The 20,365-nt window shown below is 44.3% G+C and overlaps 1 protein-coding gene across 1 annotated transcript in view; it reads left to right on the top strand.

The window, feature by feature from the left end:
* Positions 1-2,777: 2,777 nt before the first annotated feature.
* The window catches only part of ITGB3 (integrin subunit beta 3), an 80,197-nt gene continuing 62,609 nt past the window's right edge, over positions 2,778-20,365 (top strand). The window contains exons 1-2 of the mRNA XM_063138511.1: positions 2,778-2,988; positions 19,649-19,734. Coding sequence (XP_062994581.1) covers positions 2,922-2,988; positions 19,649-19,734 — 153 coding nt within the window. The 5' untranslated portion in view covers positions 2,778-2,921. The remainder of the gene's footprint in view (positions 2,989-19,648; positions 19,735-20,365) is intronic.

Here is a 20,365-nt window from a genome sequence, read left to right as displayed (position 1 = left end):
TTCTGATACCCGTTCCAGGCGAAAGACCGTATTGCACAAAGCGGGCCGTAACAGCAGCTTCCAAATGAGGTAAATCGACCAAACTCACCAGACTCACATTACTAGGTGGGACAGATCTAAAAAGCTCCAAAGGTTGCCCCAGAATCACGTTCCGATTTGCACAATACGGACTTTGGCCCGGAACGTGGGTTTGGTGCAACATTTTGAACTTTTTAAATTTGTCCTACCAAGTAATGTGAGTCTGCTGAGTTTGGTCAACTTACCTCATTTGGAAGCTGCCGTTACGGCCCATTTTGCGCAATATGCGCTATACGCGGAAGGGGTAACGGAACACAGTTTCTTTGGATGTTTTGTGGCTTCTTGCATCCCTGCCATGGAGTTATGTGTGACTGGTTGATATTGCTCAGTCAGAAGTGGCCATTCCGGCCATCCCATTCTGTTCCAGATGTTGTTTTGGGAGTTCTGGAGTTAAAGGTGATATAATATTGCAATGGTTTTAGTCCTAAAATATTGTTCCCAAGTGTTGCTAATACATGCCACTGTTTTTGGTATGGTTTTTTTTTAATATAAAGTGGTCGTTCCAGCCTGTTCCGTTCCGTTCCGGCCTTTACACCGTCCCCAGATATGTGTAGCCTAGGGTGCCACAAGATTCTTTGTTATTGTAGTGATTAACAGGTTTATTTCAGTTATTAATTAGCTATGGCAAACTACAGGAGGGCTATCCATCTGGGAGGGGGGAAAGGGAGGAAGGAAATGTCTTTAAACATGTTAGCTTGGTGGGTTAAAAAAGGAGGTGCTGGGCAGTCACTCACATTACCCCGGAGTGAAGTGGAGTTGCTTCCCTTTTCATGCTGAGGGAAGGCAAAAACTCAGCCCACCTGAAGTCCTTAGATGCAGCGAGCAAGGGAGGAAGGAGCAGGAATGTTGTGCTCAGCCTCTGGGCGAGGCATGCGGGAATCCAGCATGCACCTGGTGCCTTGGCAAAAGGCGGGCTGCGGAACAAGGGGCTGTGCTGGTTGAGGCCATGGCTCCTCCTCATGGGCCGGGTGGCTGAGGAAGCTGTGCACTGTCCCTACCTCCATAAGTGGGGGGAGGGGGAGGGGGAGGAGGAATACCTCAGGTGCTTCTCTTTGTCTCAGTCCCAGTGCACTAGTACTTTCTGCTCTCCTCTCTCTCGCCTGGCCGGACCAGGAATCCAGGATTCTTGACCAACTGGCCAGGACATTTCAGAATGTTTTGAAATCTGTGACATTCCCGGTTTTCCCTCAGTGGACCCTCTGCCTAATGGGAAGGCTGGCTATGCTCATAATGATTAACAGGAATCGTGGCAAGCTGAGCCCATTCCTTCATCTGCATAGTCCTATCCTGGAATCTATTTATTTTTGTATTATTACATTTAAATTCTGCCTTTTTTCCGTCCAAAGATCACAAAATGGCGTACATGATTCTCCTCTCTATTTTATCCTCATAACAACCCTGAAGGTAGGTTAGACTGACGATCAATGACTGACTAAAAGTGAGCTTCATGGCCAAGCGGGGACTAGAACCCATATCTCCCAAGTCCCATATTTATAAAAGACAGAAAGATCAACAACAGAGTATTTTAACAACAAATTTTGAGCGAAACATTTCAGCTTCCACCCTCGTCAGTAGCTGTGCTGTTAAAAGGTACTGATGAGGGTGGAAACCAAAATGTTTAGCTCAAAATATATTTGTAAAAATACTCAGTTGTTGATCTTTCTATCTTTCTTATATATTTTACCTTAAGACTGACTGTGTCCATAGTTGACCCAAAGTCTCCGTGTTGCTTCGCTGTTGTGGTGCTTTACCTCCCTCCCTCTCTCTCTCTCTCTCTGTATATGAAGAGCATTTTAATAGCCGAATGACCTGATCCATAGAACCATGGAAGCTGCAGATAGCCAAGAGCATAATCACACAGGGCGGGGGGAATCGCACACACAGCTCTGCCTTCCAAGAGAGGGGAATGGCCAAGATGCTTGCAGCGATGGGTTTAAATTTGTTGTGGCCCTAAGCTATTACATGAGTGAGGCCCTTCCCTCTTCAACAAATAATAATAAAATTTAATGCAGAATACGGGCTGTACAATTAAACGGAATTTGATAGTCGTGTAACTTCAAGAGTAACAGAGTTTGGGGAAATCCTCAATTTCTTTGTGATCAGAGGCACTAAGGTACCCCTCGAGATAATTTAGACTGACCCCAACCACATAACTCTATTCCGCCTTCTGAAGAGGCCTTCATTTTGTATGATGTTTATGGTTTTCCGGTGGCAACGTTGTAAACTTTTCCCCCCTTTCTAACGCAAGGCCCCTCGTAATACGAGGCCCTAAGCTGTAGCTTGTTTAGCTTATAGGTAAATCCGCCCCTGGGTGCCTGAGATAGTTGTGCCACTTTGCTGCTCCTTGGGGAGCAAAGCGAAACAGGTTTAAATGGGGGGGGGGGTGATTTCGATTTCTTTCTTAAGCATGCGAGGCTTTGGTGAAATATTTCTGTCTCCTTGTATAGAGGGTGAAAGAAGCTGCCATTTCCTCCTTGTTTCCAGCTCAGAAAAAGAGGAAAGTGAACTGGAATCTCCCACGGAGGGAAGAGGAACGGAGGCGGCTGGAAAGTAAGTCACAGAGGTTGTCAGGCTCAGCAACGCTCCCCTCCTCCCCAGTGGAGTTCGCGAGAGCCCTTCCTGGGAGGGGAGGAACCTCTTCGGGCAGAGCCCCGACCCAAAGCAACAGGCGGGGCCACGCCATGACTCCCTTCTGACGGCTCTTTCCTCCCATCCCCTCCCCCCCGCCCGTCTGCACAGATAGACTTTTTTAAACCTGCCATTCGTATAACTCATCCGATCCTCGGCGTGGACCCTTCGAAAACGGGCTGCTCCCACTGCAAACTTTGCTCCAGCTGAGCAACATGGTCAAATTTGTCTTCTTCACTCTCCAGCTCTTTAGCCTGATTCTGTTCGCCGCCAGAACCTCGGGTAAGTTGTGTGTAAAAGTGGGTGATTTAGCTGTCGTTTGCTAGCTAAGAAGGGCAAATTGAAGATGTACATTGTAACCCAGTGCACGATTATTCAGAAGTAAATCCCATTGCGTTCAATGGCACTTGTTCCCAGGTAATTGTGCATAGAGTTGCAGTCTTGTTGTATTTACCTCGGACTGTTTTTATCACTTCGAATGAAGCCAGCCTTTTAAACATAATATCCTTACAGGATGGGTGTGTTTTTTAGAACAGGGTAAATCCGAATCTCTCTATCATGCTTAGGGTTTATACAGCCTGTGAAGCTGCTAAGATCACTTCTTCATTCCACACTCCAGTTGTCCTCCTGTCAGCTCAGGTAGTCCATAAACTCATCCAGGCAACTGCCATTCCAGACCATGATTCATATCAATGGAAGACGCCCCAAACCTTTTCTCTGCTTTGGCTCCTAGTAGGACATTAAAACAGCTCAGCACCCTGTAGGCAGCTGCCAAAGGCTGATGTTGCCTGAGGGAGCGTGGGGCTTGGACGATGTGCAGCTACAATTGGGAGTAGTGCTTTGGAGAAGAGCCTGGGGTGGGTTTTCTGGAATCAAATACAAAATGGTGGTGGTGGGAGAGTTATAATGTTAAGGAAGGATGGGCTGCAGCGGGGACCACAGCTGGAAACTGGAACAGAAATGATAATAATAAACAATTAAAATTATATATTCTAATATTGAAATAAGCCATGTTAAAAAGCAGGATATACAGCTAATAAAATACAACAAATAAGACAAACAGATTCTGAAGTAATCCCACCCCCACATCAGACTTGGCAACAATTTTGAAACTAAGTTTGTGCAGACGGTCCCACTCCAATTTGATTTCCTCTCTTCTGAAACATGGGTGTATAAATGTCTTTGCCTTCTGTCAAATACTTAGTTGACAAAGGAATTACTCTGTTGGAAGAGAGCAAAGGTCTACCTAGTCCAGCAGCCTATTTCCCACAAGGGCCAAGCAGGGCTGCTTCCAGGAGAGGCTTTTATCATGACATCATTTACAGAATTTACAGGAGGTCCACAGGGCATCCTCTTCCACTAGTAACACACACACACACACACACACACACACACGTTTTTCTACCACTTCTTCTGTCTCTCTTTTTTTTCACCGCAGAAAATTTGTTAAGGAGAAAAAGATGGTATAGTTAGGAACATAGGAAGCTGCCTTATACTGACTCAGACCTATGGTCCGTCTCACTCAGAACTGTCAACACTGATTGGTGGTAGCAATGACTCTCCAGGGTTTCAGGCAGGATTTTTTCCCAGCCGTACCTGGAGATGCCAGGGGGTGAACCTGGGACCTTCTGCATGCAAAACATGTACTGCTGAGCATGGCCCTGCACAGTGTCTTTTGATTGCTAGCAATAGGAGCCCTCCACATGGACCCCCCCCATGCCTCTGGAAAGCCCATAAGCAGAACATGAGGGCAGTAGCCCTCTCCCCTTGTTGCTCCCCAGCAACTGGTCTGCAGTGTCATACTGCCTCTGATCCTGCAGTTAACATATAACCACTATGCCTAGTAGCCATTGGTAGCTTATCCTACTGCCTCGTGCTACCCCCATGTAATTTCTGGAGCATTGATTTTATGGCTCTGTTCTGTAAACTTGCCATTGCTCTACTTCCTCCAATGCTGGGAGCTTCTCCCCTTTACTCCCAATAGCAGTTCTGGCAGGCCAGAATTAAAGTCCCCTAACCCTCAGGGCAGAATCCTCCCCCCACCCCCAGTGCTGGCAACTTCTGTTAGAAAAATATTGTACTCAAGAGCAAACCATGTGTAACTATGACTGTGTATAGATGCTAGCTTTGCAAAGGCATGGAGCTGTTGTTGCCCACAGTATAAGTGTTTATTTCCCCCCCCCCCACCCTATCATAATCTGGTGTGTGTGTGTGTGTGTGTGTGTGTGTGTAAAACTTGTTTTTGGTAAGATAAGTTTTAGTGGCTTCAAAAGGAGGCCTGGAAAATCCAGTAATCCAGGAAAAAAATTGTTTTACTCGGACAAAGAAATTGTAACAGAAGCGTTTGAAATGTTTTAGACTCAGAAAGAAAAACTGATTAGCATATCCAAATTCAGAAGAAGATGACAGCACCCTCAAATAAGCATTTCAAAATGGTGGATGTGTGCTATTGTGTATCAGCAATTATTTTAATGAGGGCAGAATCCTAAACAATATTTTGTGTCAAAACAAAACATTGGGCTGCCAGACATGATGCTAAGCCATCTCAAAGGCAAATGCTTGCCAGTTATGTGGTATGTGATTTGGGAGTGGGCCAAATTTTGGATCACCAGAAAATAAGTTCTGGGGAAATACGGGAGGATTGTGAGTGGAAGCTTTTATTCATTTCTATGTATTGGTATAGAATGGCACGGGCCCAGCACGCCCACCATCAATTTGTATACATTGTTGTGTAGCCCCATGTCCAAAGCAGTTTTGGAAGTTGTTTTTAAAATTATAATCAGCAAAAAGATTAACCCACATATGTACACATCTAGCTCTCCCTTTCAGCAATGCCCCCATTCAAAAACATCTTCCTTTTTAATATTTCCCTTTCCCCCTTACCATTGCAATTCATTTGACAATTAGAGTTGAACAGTTACATGGAAGCAGGGGTACTATTGGCTGTTTTTCTGATAAAAATTGCCTTCCTCAAGTTGATTTCCCATGTGAGGGTTGAAAAGATACAGGGTCCATATATCTCTTCCCCCCCCCTGTGGGGAGAAAACCAACTTGAGGTGGGCAATTTTTAGTGGGGGCCCAGTAAGGTCCACCAGTGCTGATGCCTGCTTGTAGGCCCCTTTAAGAACTTTTAATCTTGCTCTCCAGAACTGAAACCTATGCCAAACATTTGCTGTGAACAGCAGCATTGGCAACACTGAGGGGTTGTCAGGAAGCTGAAATGAGAATGTGAGCTAACTTTTTAATCACTTTTCAGTGCTCCTGATTTCATGTCATCAGGGGCAATTAAAATGGCCACTCACTCACTCACTCACTCACTCCTTACAGTCTCCTAACATTAATCTCTGTGCCACTGCTGCTCTCTGCAGACATGTATCAGGGCTTCTGCTGCCCAGCCAACACTACTGCTGCCTGCACAACTGCCGCTGTTTGCCTTGTTGCTTGGTAAGACGGGGGCCATGGGGGGGAACCCTACATTGGCATTGGGGGTCTCCCTTGAGGAACTTTGCCCGGGGGGCCCTCAAGCCTGAAGCCAGAACATAGGAAGCTGCCTTGTATCAGATCAAACTATTCGTCTAGTCCAATATTGTCTGACTGGCAGTGGGTCTTCAGAGTTACATGCCACTACCTGCTACTTTTAACTGGAGATGCTAGGCACTTAAACTAGGGCTTGGTACTCTACCACTAAGCTCTACCCTATAGAGCCACTGCATTAAATGGCCCAATGGAAAGGGTTTAGCACCCCCATCCCTAACCAACCTGATCCTGCTTCAATCAAATTCAGAATATTTCTCCCACTACACACGCACACACACACACACACTGCATTAAAGTAAAGCAACAACTTCAGAAACACCAACACAAGACACTTCACCTGTCATCTGCATTATTGCCAATTCCTATGTTTTGTGCAGTCAAAACTTTGTACAGCAGCATATGGTGCCATGCTTTGGAGACTGCGTAAGCTAAGAACATTCTATTCTATTTTATTAGAGTTTTAGAGTTTTGAATTTAAGTATAGTACAAGTGGGACCTGTAACAAAATGTTGCATTGTATCCTCACTTCCTAGTGGGAGTGCTTCTGTTCAGGGTTCCAGTCAGCCTCCAGCCATGCCAAGCTCCTATAACTATAAGCTCTAAGAAGCTCAAGCAGCCCAGTTCTCTCCCCAATGCCTATTTTTTGTCCCAACTGGCACTCAACATTTAGTGGTTCCTTTAAGGTTAAAAAAATACTTTGCACTTCTGCATATTTTGGGTTTCACCTGATCATGCTAATTAATATCTCCTTTTTCCCTCATTGGCCCTATTTTGGCTCCAATCCTGTTGGCGCTCAATATGGGTTCACTGTTAAAGGGAGTGATTGCTTTTTATCAGCTCCTACTCAGGGTGAAATTAGGGGCAGACATTCATTTCTTTTCATGTGCCATTTCCATATAAAGCAGGGAGAGGTGCATTTTGGAGTTGGCAATAGAGAAAAGTAGCTGGAGCTAGAATGCAAGGCGGTGAGGTACTGAAGAGTGGTTACAGCATTTCTCTTCTGCAAGTTCCTTTACTGTTAAAGTGAGACTCTCTTACTCCCGCCCCACATTATTTGTGAATGGGGCAGACATTGTCGTGTTTAATTTAGCTGAGCTCCTATTTTGAATATTAATTCATTCAAATACCACAATCCATTTGAGGTGTCCTTTGTTGTCTTACTGTTCCTGTGCTGCACTTTGTACAATATGCACTATAGGTACAAAGAAAGAACATCAAAGGTACAGTGGGGGCACAACCAGGATGAACTGGATCCAAAACAAAGCCAGACAACCCCGAACAGAGTAACTGTGCCACAGCCATATTTTGGTCTTCTCAGAGGCTGCTATCATGTGAACTTTCCTGGAATGTGATAGCTATATTAGTTGACTTTGGATGTCAGATCCACCATTGGGTTTTAACCTCCTATACGCTGATTTGCAGACTAACAGAGACTGTGTAGCAAAGAGAAAGGCTAGAACTGCCCATTATGGATGATGTAAGCCCTATGACTCCCAGTAAATTCACTGGGACTCCAGCTCCTGACAGTGGAAATATGAGTCTCAGGGGGGTTGTAATGCTCATCTCAAATACAAAGTGAGGATTACAACTCCCCAGATGTTTCTTCTGATCAGATTTCAACATGCCCGATATGGCTGCAAGAAAGGCAAATGCTATTTTGGGCTGCATTAATAGAAGTATAGCTTCCAAATCACGTGAGGTACTGGTTCCTCTCTATTTGGCCCTGGTTAGGCCTCATCTAGAGTACTGCGTCCAGTTCTGGGCTCCACAATTCAAGAAGGACGCAGACAAGCTGGAGCGTGTTCAGAGGAGGGCAACCAGGATGATCAGGGGTCTGGAAACAAAGCCCTATGAAGAGAGACTGAAAGAACTGGGCATGTTTAGCCTGGAGAAGAGAAGATTGAGGGGAGACTTGATAGCACTCTTCAAATCCTTAAAAGGTTGTCACACAGAGGAGGGCCAGGATCTCTTCTCGATCCCCCCAGAGTGCAGGACACGGAATAATGGGCTCAAGTTAAAGGAAGCCAGATTCCAGCTGGACATCAGGAAAAGCTTCCTGGCTGTTAGAGCAGTAAGACAATGGAACCAGTGGCCTCTCCCACACTAGAGGCCTTCAAGAGGCAGCTGGACAGCCATCTGTCAGGGATGCTTTAGGGTGGATTCCTGCATTGAGCGGGGAGTTGGACTCGATGGCCTTGTAGGGTTTTGACACTGTCAAAATTCCAAATGTGCCCACCAACCAAAAAGGTTAGGGGCCACTGCTCTAAGTAGAGAAAACTGTTTATTTTATATTATTGTTCTCCTCGCCGCCCCCCAGCGACATGCTTCTCAACATCTTTTTACCCTTCATTTCTTCTTCCCTTCTCCAAAGGCGTGGGCAGCACATTTCATTAGGGTGTGCACTCTTTTTAAAGGCAACCATTTCTTGAATACTCAGTCATAAAGGACATTATTTGTATTCATTTATTTTATTTATTAAACACTGTAGACACTGATGCCCTACTCTGCGTTCGGCTTGCTTGACTGCAGAAGGGCCTAGCATTGGAGGGCTTTGTTGTGCCACTGGCTGGAGAAGGGGCTTATGAGGCGATGTTAGCCTTCGGGGTCCCTCATCCTGGACTCTATGAAGTGTGGCTCCTGGCAGAGAGGCTCACAGCAGGGCAACTGCTTTTTGCTCCTGCTGCCAGGAGCAACAGAGTGCCATCGGGAGGGGGGCATCAGCAGAGCAGTCGGAGGACCATTCTCACTGCATCTTGATCCTCATCTGAATGCCTGCTCAATGCCCCCCTCAATTAGGTGCTTATTGCTTGAGGTATTAGGGTGTGCCTGAGCACACCCGGCACACCCCTTGTGCATGCCTATGACATTCACTTGTACCCTATCCCCAAGTTATTGCTGCTGCTGCTGCTGTTGTTATTAAAACATTAGCTGTTCTCTACCCATTTCCCCCTAGCATGCATGCCATGGCACAGAGCAGTCAAACAAAGAGACACTGGATAGTCTGCAGCACTGAGACCCACCTGAGTGTTAATTGAGACCCACTCCCAAACCGCAGTTTGAGGAAAAACTGGGATAAACATTGTATGCTAACCAGAAGCCCTTCACTGGCACTTCCCCCTTTAGTGTATTTTTCAAAAGCATTAATCTGCCACTCCTCTAGCAAATGACACTCTCATTATTATACTAGATCTGATACTTATCCCTTGTTTATTTACATCTTTGTGAATAATGTTAAGCATTCAGAGGCCAGGCTATAACATACCTTTGGGATTGTTACATCACAAAAAAGATGAAGGCGGGATGTTCCCTTTCATAAAAGATTCAAAGTTACATTGTCTGCATGAACTTGTGAATATTCAAGCGGCGGCGGCTGGGGCTTATCATGATGTGCAAGGTAGGGTGGCTTGCTGTAATTAATAAGCCACCGCAGAACCCTACTACAGTCCACGGGTTCGGTGGGGGGGGGGGTGGCCTGTTACACACGGCAACAAGTCACTCTGCCCGAGTTCACATGTCATACAAAGACATGGTGATCACCTGTCTTGGCTTGAATATTCATAATCGTGGTATGCACCGAATGTGAGCCAAGTTAGTAAATATGCCTCGGAGCTATCTCACTGCTAGTTGAATGTGGTTGAATGCTTCTTGGAACAAAAAAATAAATTAAATCCCCAAACATAGAGAACTAGTATGTCTAGAAAAAGTCTAAGTTGGAATTTTTTCCCCTTTGACACAGACTTAACTGGGTGTATCTTAAAGCTGACCTTAAACTGGGTGTATCTTAAAGCAATGTTGTTGAGAGAATGAAATGAAGTGTGGGAAGATATAGATCACCTGCAATTCCTTTGAAGAAAGAATGTGATAAATTTATTTATTTGTGGATATTTCATATTCTTGTAATAAGATAACAGGAATTTTCCTAAAGGAGATGCATTATTACAGTTCTGTCTTAATAAATGTATAAATGGAAGGGGGTGCGCATCGGGTAGTTTGGATTCCTGGATCTGAAGTCAGAATCAGTGCTCCGACCTCGACCCAGGACTTGGAGCGCTCTGCCTCTTCCCCCTCACAGCTGGTGCGGAGAAATACTGGAATTTCTTTCTTCTGCACAGGCGGAAAAGCTGGGAGAAAGAGCAGGAAACATTATGAGTTTTTAGAATGGCTGCAAGAAGTGGCATAGAGTAAGATAAGTGGAGATTGTGCTTCATGCCATCATGACCCAGTCTTACGAATGATTAACACATCACAAGCCAACAGTTATTCAGTAACCTTGGTCTCCACATGTGGTGTGAGTCATTCAAAAGATTCCTGTAGTTTTTCACTGCCAAATGACTGAAAATGTCAAACCTCACGGAGGAGGGGAGAGGAAATACCCCATCTAGATCTACCTGGATCTCTGCCTTAAGTCAGGACCTTCAGTGTAAATTCTGGGAGAGCTAGTAACTGCCCTTATTTGTAATGTCCATCTCTTAGACCTTGTAACTCAAAAGTATAGCAATCATCAGGAGCTGTTTGCATTTAAAGAACTGCAAACTGAATCCTCTCCCTGGTGTAGAAGCTGGATTTCTGGAGACTACCAGCTTTCCTTTTCAACATGTTTCTTAACCTCATGGTGATGGTTTTGAAATTGCAAGTAGAATTTCTCTGGATGAGAGCAGCTTCTGTGATCCTGTGTAGCAAGGGCACAATATTCATTAAAATAAATGGGTTTTTTGTCTTTGACTTTAGTGGATTATTGATTATGTCCACATGTTTATAGCCCTCTTGGTTTTGAAGAAAGACAAGGCAGTTCCCTGCCTAACTATCTGTCACTGTCCTCTTTTCCTTGTGGTTTCCAGTTTTCTCCTCTATCTATACGTCCTCATTGTCCCTTCTTTATCTAGACCTTGTTTCGTGCCATCATACTTGTCAGTAAACAAAATCCATTCCTTTGTATCTCCTGATAAGGCAAAGCAAAACACACCCATTCATCCCCTCTTAAGTTGTAGGCAAGAATATGGTGGGGGGTTGTTGTTGCAGAAATTACCGAGACACCTTTCTGGAGACCCACACACACAGAAGGAAGGGAACGCCCCATGGACAATAGGGGGAAGTTGGCTCCACAGACAAGCTAGCATAGAGTTAATAATAACCCAGGGCTGTAAATTAACAGTTTCTCAGAGCTGCGTAACCCTCAGCTTGTAGATGCTGCAGAAGCCACAGCCAGTGAGTCAGCAGACAGACAGACGGATGTGGTTATTAGAGGGAGGTGCAGTAGAAAAGATAGGGAAGACATTGTACAGATGAGCAAGGGGTTACCAGAGACTCTGGAATGCTGTCTCTCCCTGACACCTCAAAATTGGTCTGGATGAAACTTGTGCTAATCGTTGTAGGTAATGTGGTCCCCTGTCTACAACTGTCTGTGATGTGGGAGCACTTGGTGTAAAATCTCTGCTTAAGGACTCACAGTTCCCCATATATACAAAGGAAATGTGTCAGCTTCTTGTTCATGCCAACAGATAATGCAGACATTGCTGGATTCACACTGCAGTTCACATCTGTAGTTGACTAGCTAATCCTTCTTTGTAAAAACAGTTAAGTTTTGTTTGTTTGTTGGCAAATTGCCTCCAGTATATTGGGGAGAACATCCAATTATTACCATATAAAAACTTTGCTATCTCCACACCCCTATTTCATTAGGGAACAAAGATCAGTAATTTATTGTTTTTTGTTTTAACTTTATTATTTTAAACTATTTGGAACAGGGACCTGTCTTCATCTAGATTTGTAAATTGCGCAGTACCCTCCTAAGGTGTTATATCATAGAATCATAGAATAGCAGAGTTGGAAGGGGCCTACAAGACCATCGAGTCCAACCCCCTGCTCAATGCAGGAATCCAGTAAAGCATCCCCGACAGATCAGCTGCCTCTTGAAGGCCTCTAGTGTGGGAGAGCCCACAACCTCCCTAGGTAACTGATTCCATTGTAATACTGCTCTAACAGTCAGGAAGTTTTTCTTGATGTCCAGCTGGAATCTGGCTTCCTTTAATTTGAGTCCATTATTCCGTGTCCTGCACTCTGGGAGGATTGAGAAGAGATCCTGGCCCTCCTCTGTGTGACAACCTTTTAAGTATTTGAAGAGTGCTATCAAGTCTCCCCTCAATCTTCTCTTCTCCAGGCTAAACATGCCCAGTTCTTTCAGTCTCTCTTCATAGGGCTTTGTTTCCAGACCCCTGATCATCCTGGTTGCCCTCCTCTGAACACGCTTCAGCTTGTCTGCGTCCTTCTTGAATTGTGGAGCCCAGAACTGGACGCAATATTCTAGATGAGGCCTAACCAGGGCCGAATAGAGAGGAACCAGTACCTCACGTGATTTGGAACCTATACTTCTATTAATGCAGCCCAAAATAGCATTTGCCTTTCTTGCAGCCCTATTGCACTGTTGGCTCATATTCAGCTTGCAATCTACAATAATTCCAAGATCCTTCTCATTTGTAGTATTGCTGAGCCAAGTATCCCCCATCTTGTAACTGTGCCTTTGGTTTCTATTTCCTAAATGTAGAACTTGGCATTTATCCCTATTAAATTTCATCCTGTTGTTTTCAGCCCATCACTCCAGCCTATCAAGATCACTTTGAAGGTTGTTTCTGTCTTCCAGGGTATTAGCTATCCCACCCAACTTGGTGTCATCTGCAAATTTGATCAGCGTTCCCTGCACCTCCTCGTCCAAATCATTAATAAAAATGTTGAAGAGCCCTGGGCCCAGGACTGAGCCCTGCGGTACCCCACTCGTTGCCTCTCCCCAGTTTGAGAAGGTTCCATTGATAAGTACTCTTTGAGTCCGATTCTGTAGCCAACTGTGAATCCACCTAATAGTTGTTCCATCTAGGCCAGTTTTAGCTAGTTTGTTAATCAGAATGTCATGTGGTACTTTGTCAAAAGCTTTGCTGAAGTCAAGATATATGACATCCTCAGCGTTCCCACAGTCCACAAGGGAGGTTACCTTATCAAAAAATGAGATCAAATTTGTCTGACAGGATTTGTTCCTGACAAATCCATGTTGGCTTCTAGTAATCACTGCATTGATTTCAAGGTGTTTACAGATTGACTTCTTTATAATCTGCTCCAGAATTTTCCCAGGGATGGATGTCAGACTGATTGGTCTGTAGTTCCCAGGTTCCTCCTTTTTGAAGATAGGGACAACGTTAGCCCTCCTCCAGTCGTCTGGCACCTCACCCGTCTTCCATGATTTTGCAAAGATAATAGACAAAGGTTCTGAGAGTTCTTCCGCTAGCTCCTTCATTACTCTAGGATGCAGTTCATCGGGCCCTGGAGATTTGAACTCATTCAAGGAAATTAGGTGTTCTATGTAGAACAGTATCATATACTGTACACACAAGTGTGAGAGGTCAGTCCTTTTTGACGATATGCAGTTATACTAGACCAAACTGTAAGTGGACAAAAATTTACCCAGCTACGCGTTTTCCCAATCTTACTTCAACACTGATGATGGGTAGCATCCTCCATGGCACCCGAGGGTGCCAGAGCAGTTTATGAGATACAGGGCAGGCCACATGTAGTTCTGTCCTCTAATAACTTTTCCACCCCCAGCTGCCTCATTCTTCCTAATGGTTGGACCTGTGCTGGTTCCCCCTCCAGAACACAATCATCTCACACTTCTTTCTATATCAATTTCCCAGACTTCTGATAGTTGAGACATGTGCACCCAATATATAAGGCAATCAGTAAAATAAGGATTCTGTAAGGTTAAATGGAAATCAGGGGGTGAGTTGTTATAACCTTACTAAAATCAAAAGGGTTTCATCAAAGATTTGGGACTGAAAGACCCAGAAAAAGTGTGGGAGTATTGCTGGTAGGTTGTGACATTGCACAACTTTATTTTATGAATGATCATGGGGAACATCAGTTAAGGCATCAGCCTTACACTTACCTGGCTTTATGGAGCTTGTATCAAGGTGAGAAAGCCTTAATTTTTATTTTTATTTTAAACCGAGGTGAGATTCAGCCCCCTTGAAGCAGGTCGGCCTTGTGGGTTCCTGAGAGCCAGCCATACAGCTGGCACCCAGGAAAGCTGGGAGCAAGGCCAACTGGGAGTCCATTGGACTCCCGACTCCCTGCTCCCCTGCCTTGCCACCCCTGCCTCCCCCCACCATAACCTCGCCATTCCCACACCTCCCCTTCGCCTCCCCTATGCCACCCCAACCCAGAGCTGCCACCACCGGGACTTACCTGCAAACACATCGTCCTCCTGAGAGCCAGTGTGCGATTTAAAGTAATCGTGGGAGCTCTTTACTACGATGGAGATAAAGGGCTATTTCCCCTTTATGGCCAACGTAGTTTGTGACCATAGATATACTAAAAGTAAAGAGCCCTATTAAATTGTTGTCTGGCTTTCAGGAGGACAATGTGTTTGCAGGAAAGTCCCAGCGGGGGCAGGCAGGGGAGGTCTGGGAGGGTGGGGAGGGAGAGGGAAATGGGTATGGTGAGTTCACTTTCCTGGGCGGGTGGGTATAGGGGAGTGGCCCTGCACTGCCTTAAATCAGCCCAAGGTGCCTCGAGGCTTTGGGGCTGCTCTACTTTGGCCTTGGGGCCCCCGGGGCCACTCTGGATTCAGGCCAAGGCGGGCTGAACCAGCCTGCCTCACCTTGGATTTGGGGATTCAGCCTGAGGCTGTGCACAGCCCTACCAACAACTACTGTACACTGAGTGACAAACACAGGTTTCTTGCCATGTAATGTGAAAAGCAGTTCAAAATTACTACCTAGTTTTAAACTAAAGGGCATTGTTAAGGTAAGGGAGATTTGGTTTCTTCCTACATCGTTCAGATATTACTGATAATTCCATAAGGAATGCATATTCCAGCTATGCTGAAATCTTCTTTTTTGGGGGGTTTAAATGTTTTATTGTTTCAAAAACACAAACATCACAAAAATAACAACAGCAAAAAAAAAAAAAAAAAACATACAAACTTAAAATGGGCTTCTGATTTTCTCCACAGCAAAGATATGTAACAATATTTTCTCTTACTCTATAATTACAAAAAAAACCCCGAAGTTCCCCTCTTTCTATTATCTTAAAGTTTTCTTCTTATTCTTTGAATCCACAGATAAACAAACATTTTTTTTCTAATTCCCGCAAAAAGGCAATAAGAGGTTTCCATTCAATTATAAACCTAGATGTCGACTTTTCTCTAATTATTGACGTAACTTTTGCCAACTCCTATGCTGGAATCTTTTGTGTAAACCTTCAGCAAGCAATATTTAATGTGTTCATTTAACCCATAGGTATGTTTCCAGATCTATCTTGTAAAATTACAAAGAAATCAGGAAAGGGTGTAGCTGGTGGAGGGAGAAATGGTTAGACCTGAGAATTTCATATGAATTCGAAGTGTGGACAATTTATTCTGTATCAGAAATGAATATTTGAGGTCCATGCTTCCAATTTAGAAACTGGAGTGTGAAAAGTTAGACCCTTTCAGTTGCTACTGGATTCAGCCTGTTACTGGATTAGTGCTGAGCAATTCACACACACAAAAATGATTCCCAGATATAGTATTTGGAAGAAAGACTACTTTGCAAACATTTCTTGGTTGTTTTAGGTTTGTTGTTGTTTATTCGTTCAGTCGCTTCCGACTCTTCGTGACTTCATGGACCAGCCCACGCCAGAGCTTTCTGTCGGCTGTCGCCACCCCCAGCTCCCCCAAGGTCAAGTCTGTCACCTCCAGAATATCATCCATCCATCTTGCCCTTGGTCGGCCCCTCTTCCTTTTGCCTTCCACTTTCCCTAGCATCAGCCTCTTCTCCAGGGTATCCTGTCTTCTCATTATGTGGCCAAAGTACTTCAGTTTTGCCTTTAATACCATTCCCTCAAATGAGCAGTCTGGCTTTATTTCCTGGAGTATGGACTGGTTTGATCTTCTTGCAGTCCAAGGCACTCTCAGAATTTTCCTCCAACACCACAGTTCAAAAGCATCTATCTTCCTTCGCGGTTCTATTGACCGCGGTCTCAAGGAACTGAGGAGCATGGCGGGACCCCCTGGACATGCGCAATAGGATGGTGGGCGGGGATCCCGCCAAAAAGTCATATTCAGCTATTGAAGCTCCAGACACTGGTCTTGCACAGGCGCAAAAGCCCATAGTGTGTGATGTACAGAGACCACGCAGAAGAACCAGATTCCAGCTGGACATCAGGAAAAACTTCCTGACTGTAAGAGCAGTATGACAATGGAATCAGTTACCTAGGGAGGTTGTGGGCTCTCCCACACTAGAGGCATTCAAGAGGCAGCTGGACAAGCATCTGTCAGGGATGCTTTAGGGTGGATTCCTGCACTGAGCAGGGGGTTGGACTCGATGGCCTTGTAGGCCCCTTCCAACTCTGCTATTCTATGATTCTATGAATTGAAACATCAAAAACTATAATCACAGGTCTGGAAGCATTGCTGAATAGGGATTTCTTCTTTTAAAAAAATGATTGTTCAGTTCTCTCTGGAAAGTGGCAATTTCTATGTTGTTGTTGTTTATTCATTCAGTCGCTTCCGACTCTTCGTGACTTCATGGACCAGCCCACGCCAGAGCTTTCTGTCGGCTGTCGCCACCCCTAGCTCCCCCAAGGTCAAGTCTGTCACCTCCAGAATATCATCCATCCATCTTGCCCTTGGTCGGCCCCTCTTCCTTTTGCCTTCCACTTTCCCTAGCATCAGCCTCTTCTCCAGGGTATCCTGTCTTCTCATTATGTGGCCAAAGTTTTGCCTTTAATACCATTCCCTCAAGTGAGCAGTCTGGCTTTATTTCCTGGTAACGGACTAGTTCGATCTTCTTGCAGTCCAAGGCACTCTCAGAATTAAGCATCTATCTTCCTTCGCTCAGCTTTCCCTATGGTCCAGCTCTCGCAGCCATAGGTTACTACGGGGAATACCATTGCTTTAACTATGCGGACCTTTGTTGTCAGTGTGGTGTCTCTGCTCTTAACTATTTGATCAAGATTTGTCATTGCTCTCCTCCCAAGAAGTAAACGTCTTCTGATTTCCTGGCTGCAGTCAGTGTCTGCATTATTATTATTATTATTATTTATTTATATAGCACCATCAATGTACATGGTGCTGTACAGAGTAAAACAGTAAATAGCAAGACTCTGCCGCATAGGCTTACAATCTTTGCGCCCAGAAATACAAAGTTTTTCACTGCCTCCACGTTTTCTCCCTCTATTTGCCAGTTGTCACTCAAGCTGGTTGCCATAATCTTGGTTTTTTTGAGGTTTAACTGCAACCCGGCTTTTGCACTTTCTTCTTTCACCTTTGTCATAAGGCTCCTCAGCTCCTCCTCGCTTTCAGCCATCAAAGTGGTGTCATCTGCATATCTGAGATAGTTAATGTTTCTTCCTGCGATTTTGACTCCAGCCTTGGATTCGTCAAGCCCAGCACGTCGCATGATGTGTTCTGCGTACAAGTTGAATAGGTAAGGTGTGAGTATACAACCCTGCCGTACTCCTTTCCCAATCTTAAACCAGTCCGTTGTTCCGTGGTCTGTTCTTACCGTTGCTACTTGTTCGTTATACAGATTCCTCAGGAGGCAGACAAGATGACTTGGTATCCCCATACCACCAAGAACTTGCCACAGTTTGTTATGATCCACGCAGTCAAAGGCTTTAGAATAGTCAATAAAACAGAAATAGATGTTTTTCTGGAACTCCCTGGCTTTCTCCATTATCCAGCGGATATTGGCAATTTGGTCTCTAGTTCCTCTGCCTTTTCTAAACCCAGCTTGTACATCTGGCAATTCTCGCTCCATGAATTGCTGGAGTCTACCTTGCAGGATCTTGAGCATTATCTTGCTGGCATGTGAAATAAGTGCCACTGTACGATAGTTGGAACATTCTTTAATGTTTCCCTTTTTTGGTATAAAAATAAGTTGATTTTTTCCAGTCTGATGGCCATTCTTGTGTTTTCCAAATTTGCTGGCATATGGCATGCATCACCTTGACAGCATCATCTTGCAATATTTTAAACAGTTCAGCTGGGATACCGTCGTCTCCTGCTGCCTTGTTATTAGCAATGCTTCTTAATGCCCAGTCAACCTCACTCTTCAGGATGTCTGGCTCTAACTCACTGACCACACCGTCTGAGCTATCCCTGATATTATTATCCTTCCTATACAGAACTTCCGTATATTCTTTCCACCTTTTCTTGATCTCTTCTGTTTCTGTTAGGTCCTTGCCATCTTTGTTTTTGATGATACCCATTTTTGCCTGGAATTTACCTTCGATGTTTCTAATTTTCTGGAAGAGGTCTCTTGTCCTCCCTATTCTATTGTCTTCTTCACTTCTGCGCATTGCTTGTTTAAAAATAATTCCTTATCTCTTCTGGGATGTTTAAAGACAGATATATGCCATAATTTAGCCCTGCTGAAGACCTCCCTCATGAAAGCTCCTTCTACCCCAACTTTCACTACAGTTGCCAATCCAGCAGACTGTACTGAGGGATATGAGATGGGGGAACAGAGCCATTTCACCAGCCAAGCTGAAATAATTATTCCCCCCCTTTCCCTCCCCATTCCTTTTTCCTTGTCTGTCATGTCTTCTTAGCCAGTGGGCCACGGCAGTCTTGTTTAATTGCCGCTCTGGGAGCCTTTTTGATTGAGGAGTGGCATAAAAATACTTCAAATAAATATTTGACACTTTTATTTTGTTGAAGTTCAAGGTTTATCACTAGAATTTGAACATACACACTCTAGAGGTTTGAATATACACACTCAGATTCTATGGCCCAAGTAGCACATTTTTGGATTCTGAATTTTGGATCAAATTAGAGCCTGCAAATTTGGGGATTTGAGTGAGAACAGTATTCCCTCTCCACAAGTAGTAGTAGTAGTAGTAATAACAACAACAACAACAACAACAACAACAACAACAACAACTAGATATTGCAGAGAAGTTAGCACTTACTTTTGTTTTTATAAGTATTGCTAATAACTCTTGATAAGGACAGGCTACACATTAAAACTAAATACATCTTTATGTCATCTTTGCATACTTCCTGCTTGTGTGTGAACATACATGATTTTTTTTTAATAAAGGTATTAAGTCATTTTAGAAGCCCTGTCCACAACTAGCAATGACTAACAAATCTCAGGATCCCCAGGAAGGAGGAAGTATGGAGAAATGTGATGCGGTCAGGCTGTGTAATGGTGTAGGGACAGGCAGGGTTTTTATGAACTTCTGAAAATGAAATGCATCCTGGGTGCTTACTGAGAAAATGGCAGAGTCCTAACCAGGCAAACCCAACAGCTAAATTCCCCCCAGATTTCAAAGTCTAACCCAGTGGTGAGAAGTCTACATTGGCTGCTTTGTCACTAGTGAAAAGTGCCACTTGGGGCTGTAGCCTAATTCATGCCTGTTCTTTGCCTTTCAGGTGGTAATATCTGTGCTACACGAGGAGTGAACTCATGCCAGCAATGTTTGACTGTGAATCCACGTTGTGCTTGGTGTTCCCATGAGGTGAGGGAAAATAAGAGCGACCCAAGTTTTTGCTCTGTATTAGTTGAAAAGAGGCCACACGGTCTCTACGTGTTTAATGAACTGGTCATTCCTTGATTTTGAGCACCCTATCTATTTCACTTATTTAAGTATTTATATCCCACCTTCCCATTTCAAACTGAAATGCCAAGTTAGTTAACATCAATAAATATTAAAACAATTTAATTGTTTTAAAGGATAAACCGGTCAGGAAACTATCTGAAAAGCACACTTCAAAAATGATTGCTCAGGTGAATTGTACCTCGTCTTTTCCCACCAACATGGCTCTGTCATGTTCACTCGTGTGGATGGAAATTAAAGCTCCATCACACCAGAGATTTATTGCACACTCCTCATGCCTGGTATGCAGGTTTGCAGCCCGATACCCACATGACATCGTCCACATCCTGCACACGTTTCAGCTCTTATCCTCCATGTTTCATTTCTGTTTGGAGCATAGAAAGACTGGATTATTTTCCCTCTCTGCGAAATAAATGCTCTCCTCCCTCCCATGTATTTCTGTGGTTGACCTCTATCGACTATCCCGTTCTTTGTTGGGGGCATGTGTGTCTAAGGTTGGTCTCCCTAACAAAAGGGGAGGGTGGAGCAGTTC

This window comes from Elgaria multicarinata, chromosome 11 (assembly GCF_023053635.1).
Source record: "Elgaria multicarinata webbii isolate HBS135686 ecotype San Diego chromosome 11, rElgMul1.1.pri, whole genome shotgun sequence".
Taxonomy (NCBI): domain Eukaryota; kingdom Metazoa; phylum Chordata; class Lepidosauria; order Squamata; family Anguidae; genus Elgaria; species Elgaria multicarinata.
This window is presented reverse-complemented; position numbering and strand designations above follow the sequence as displayed.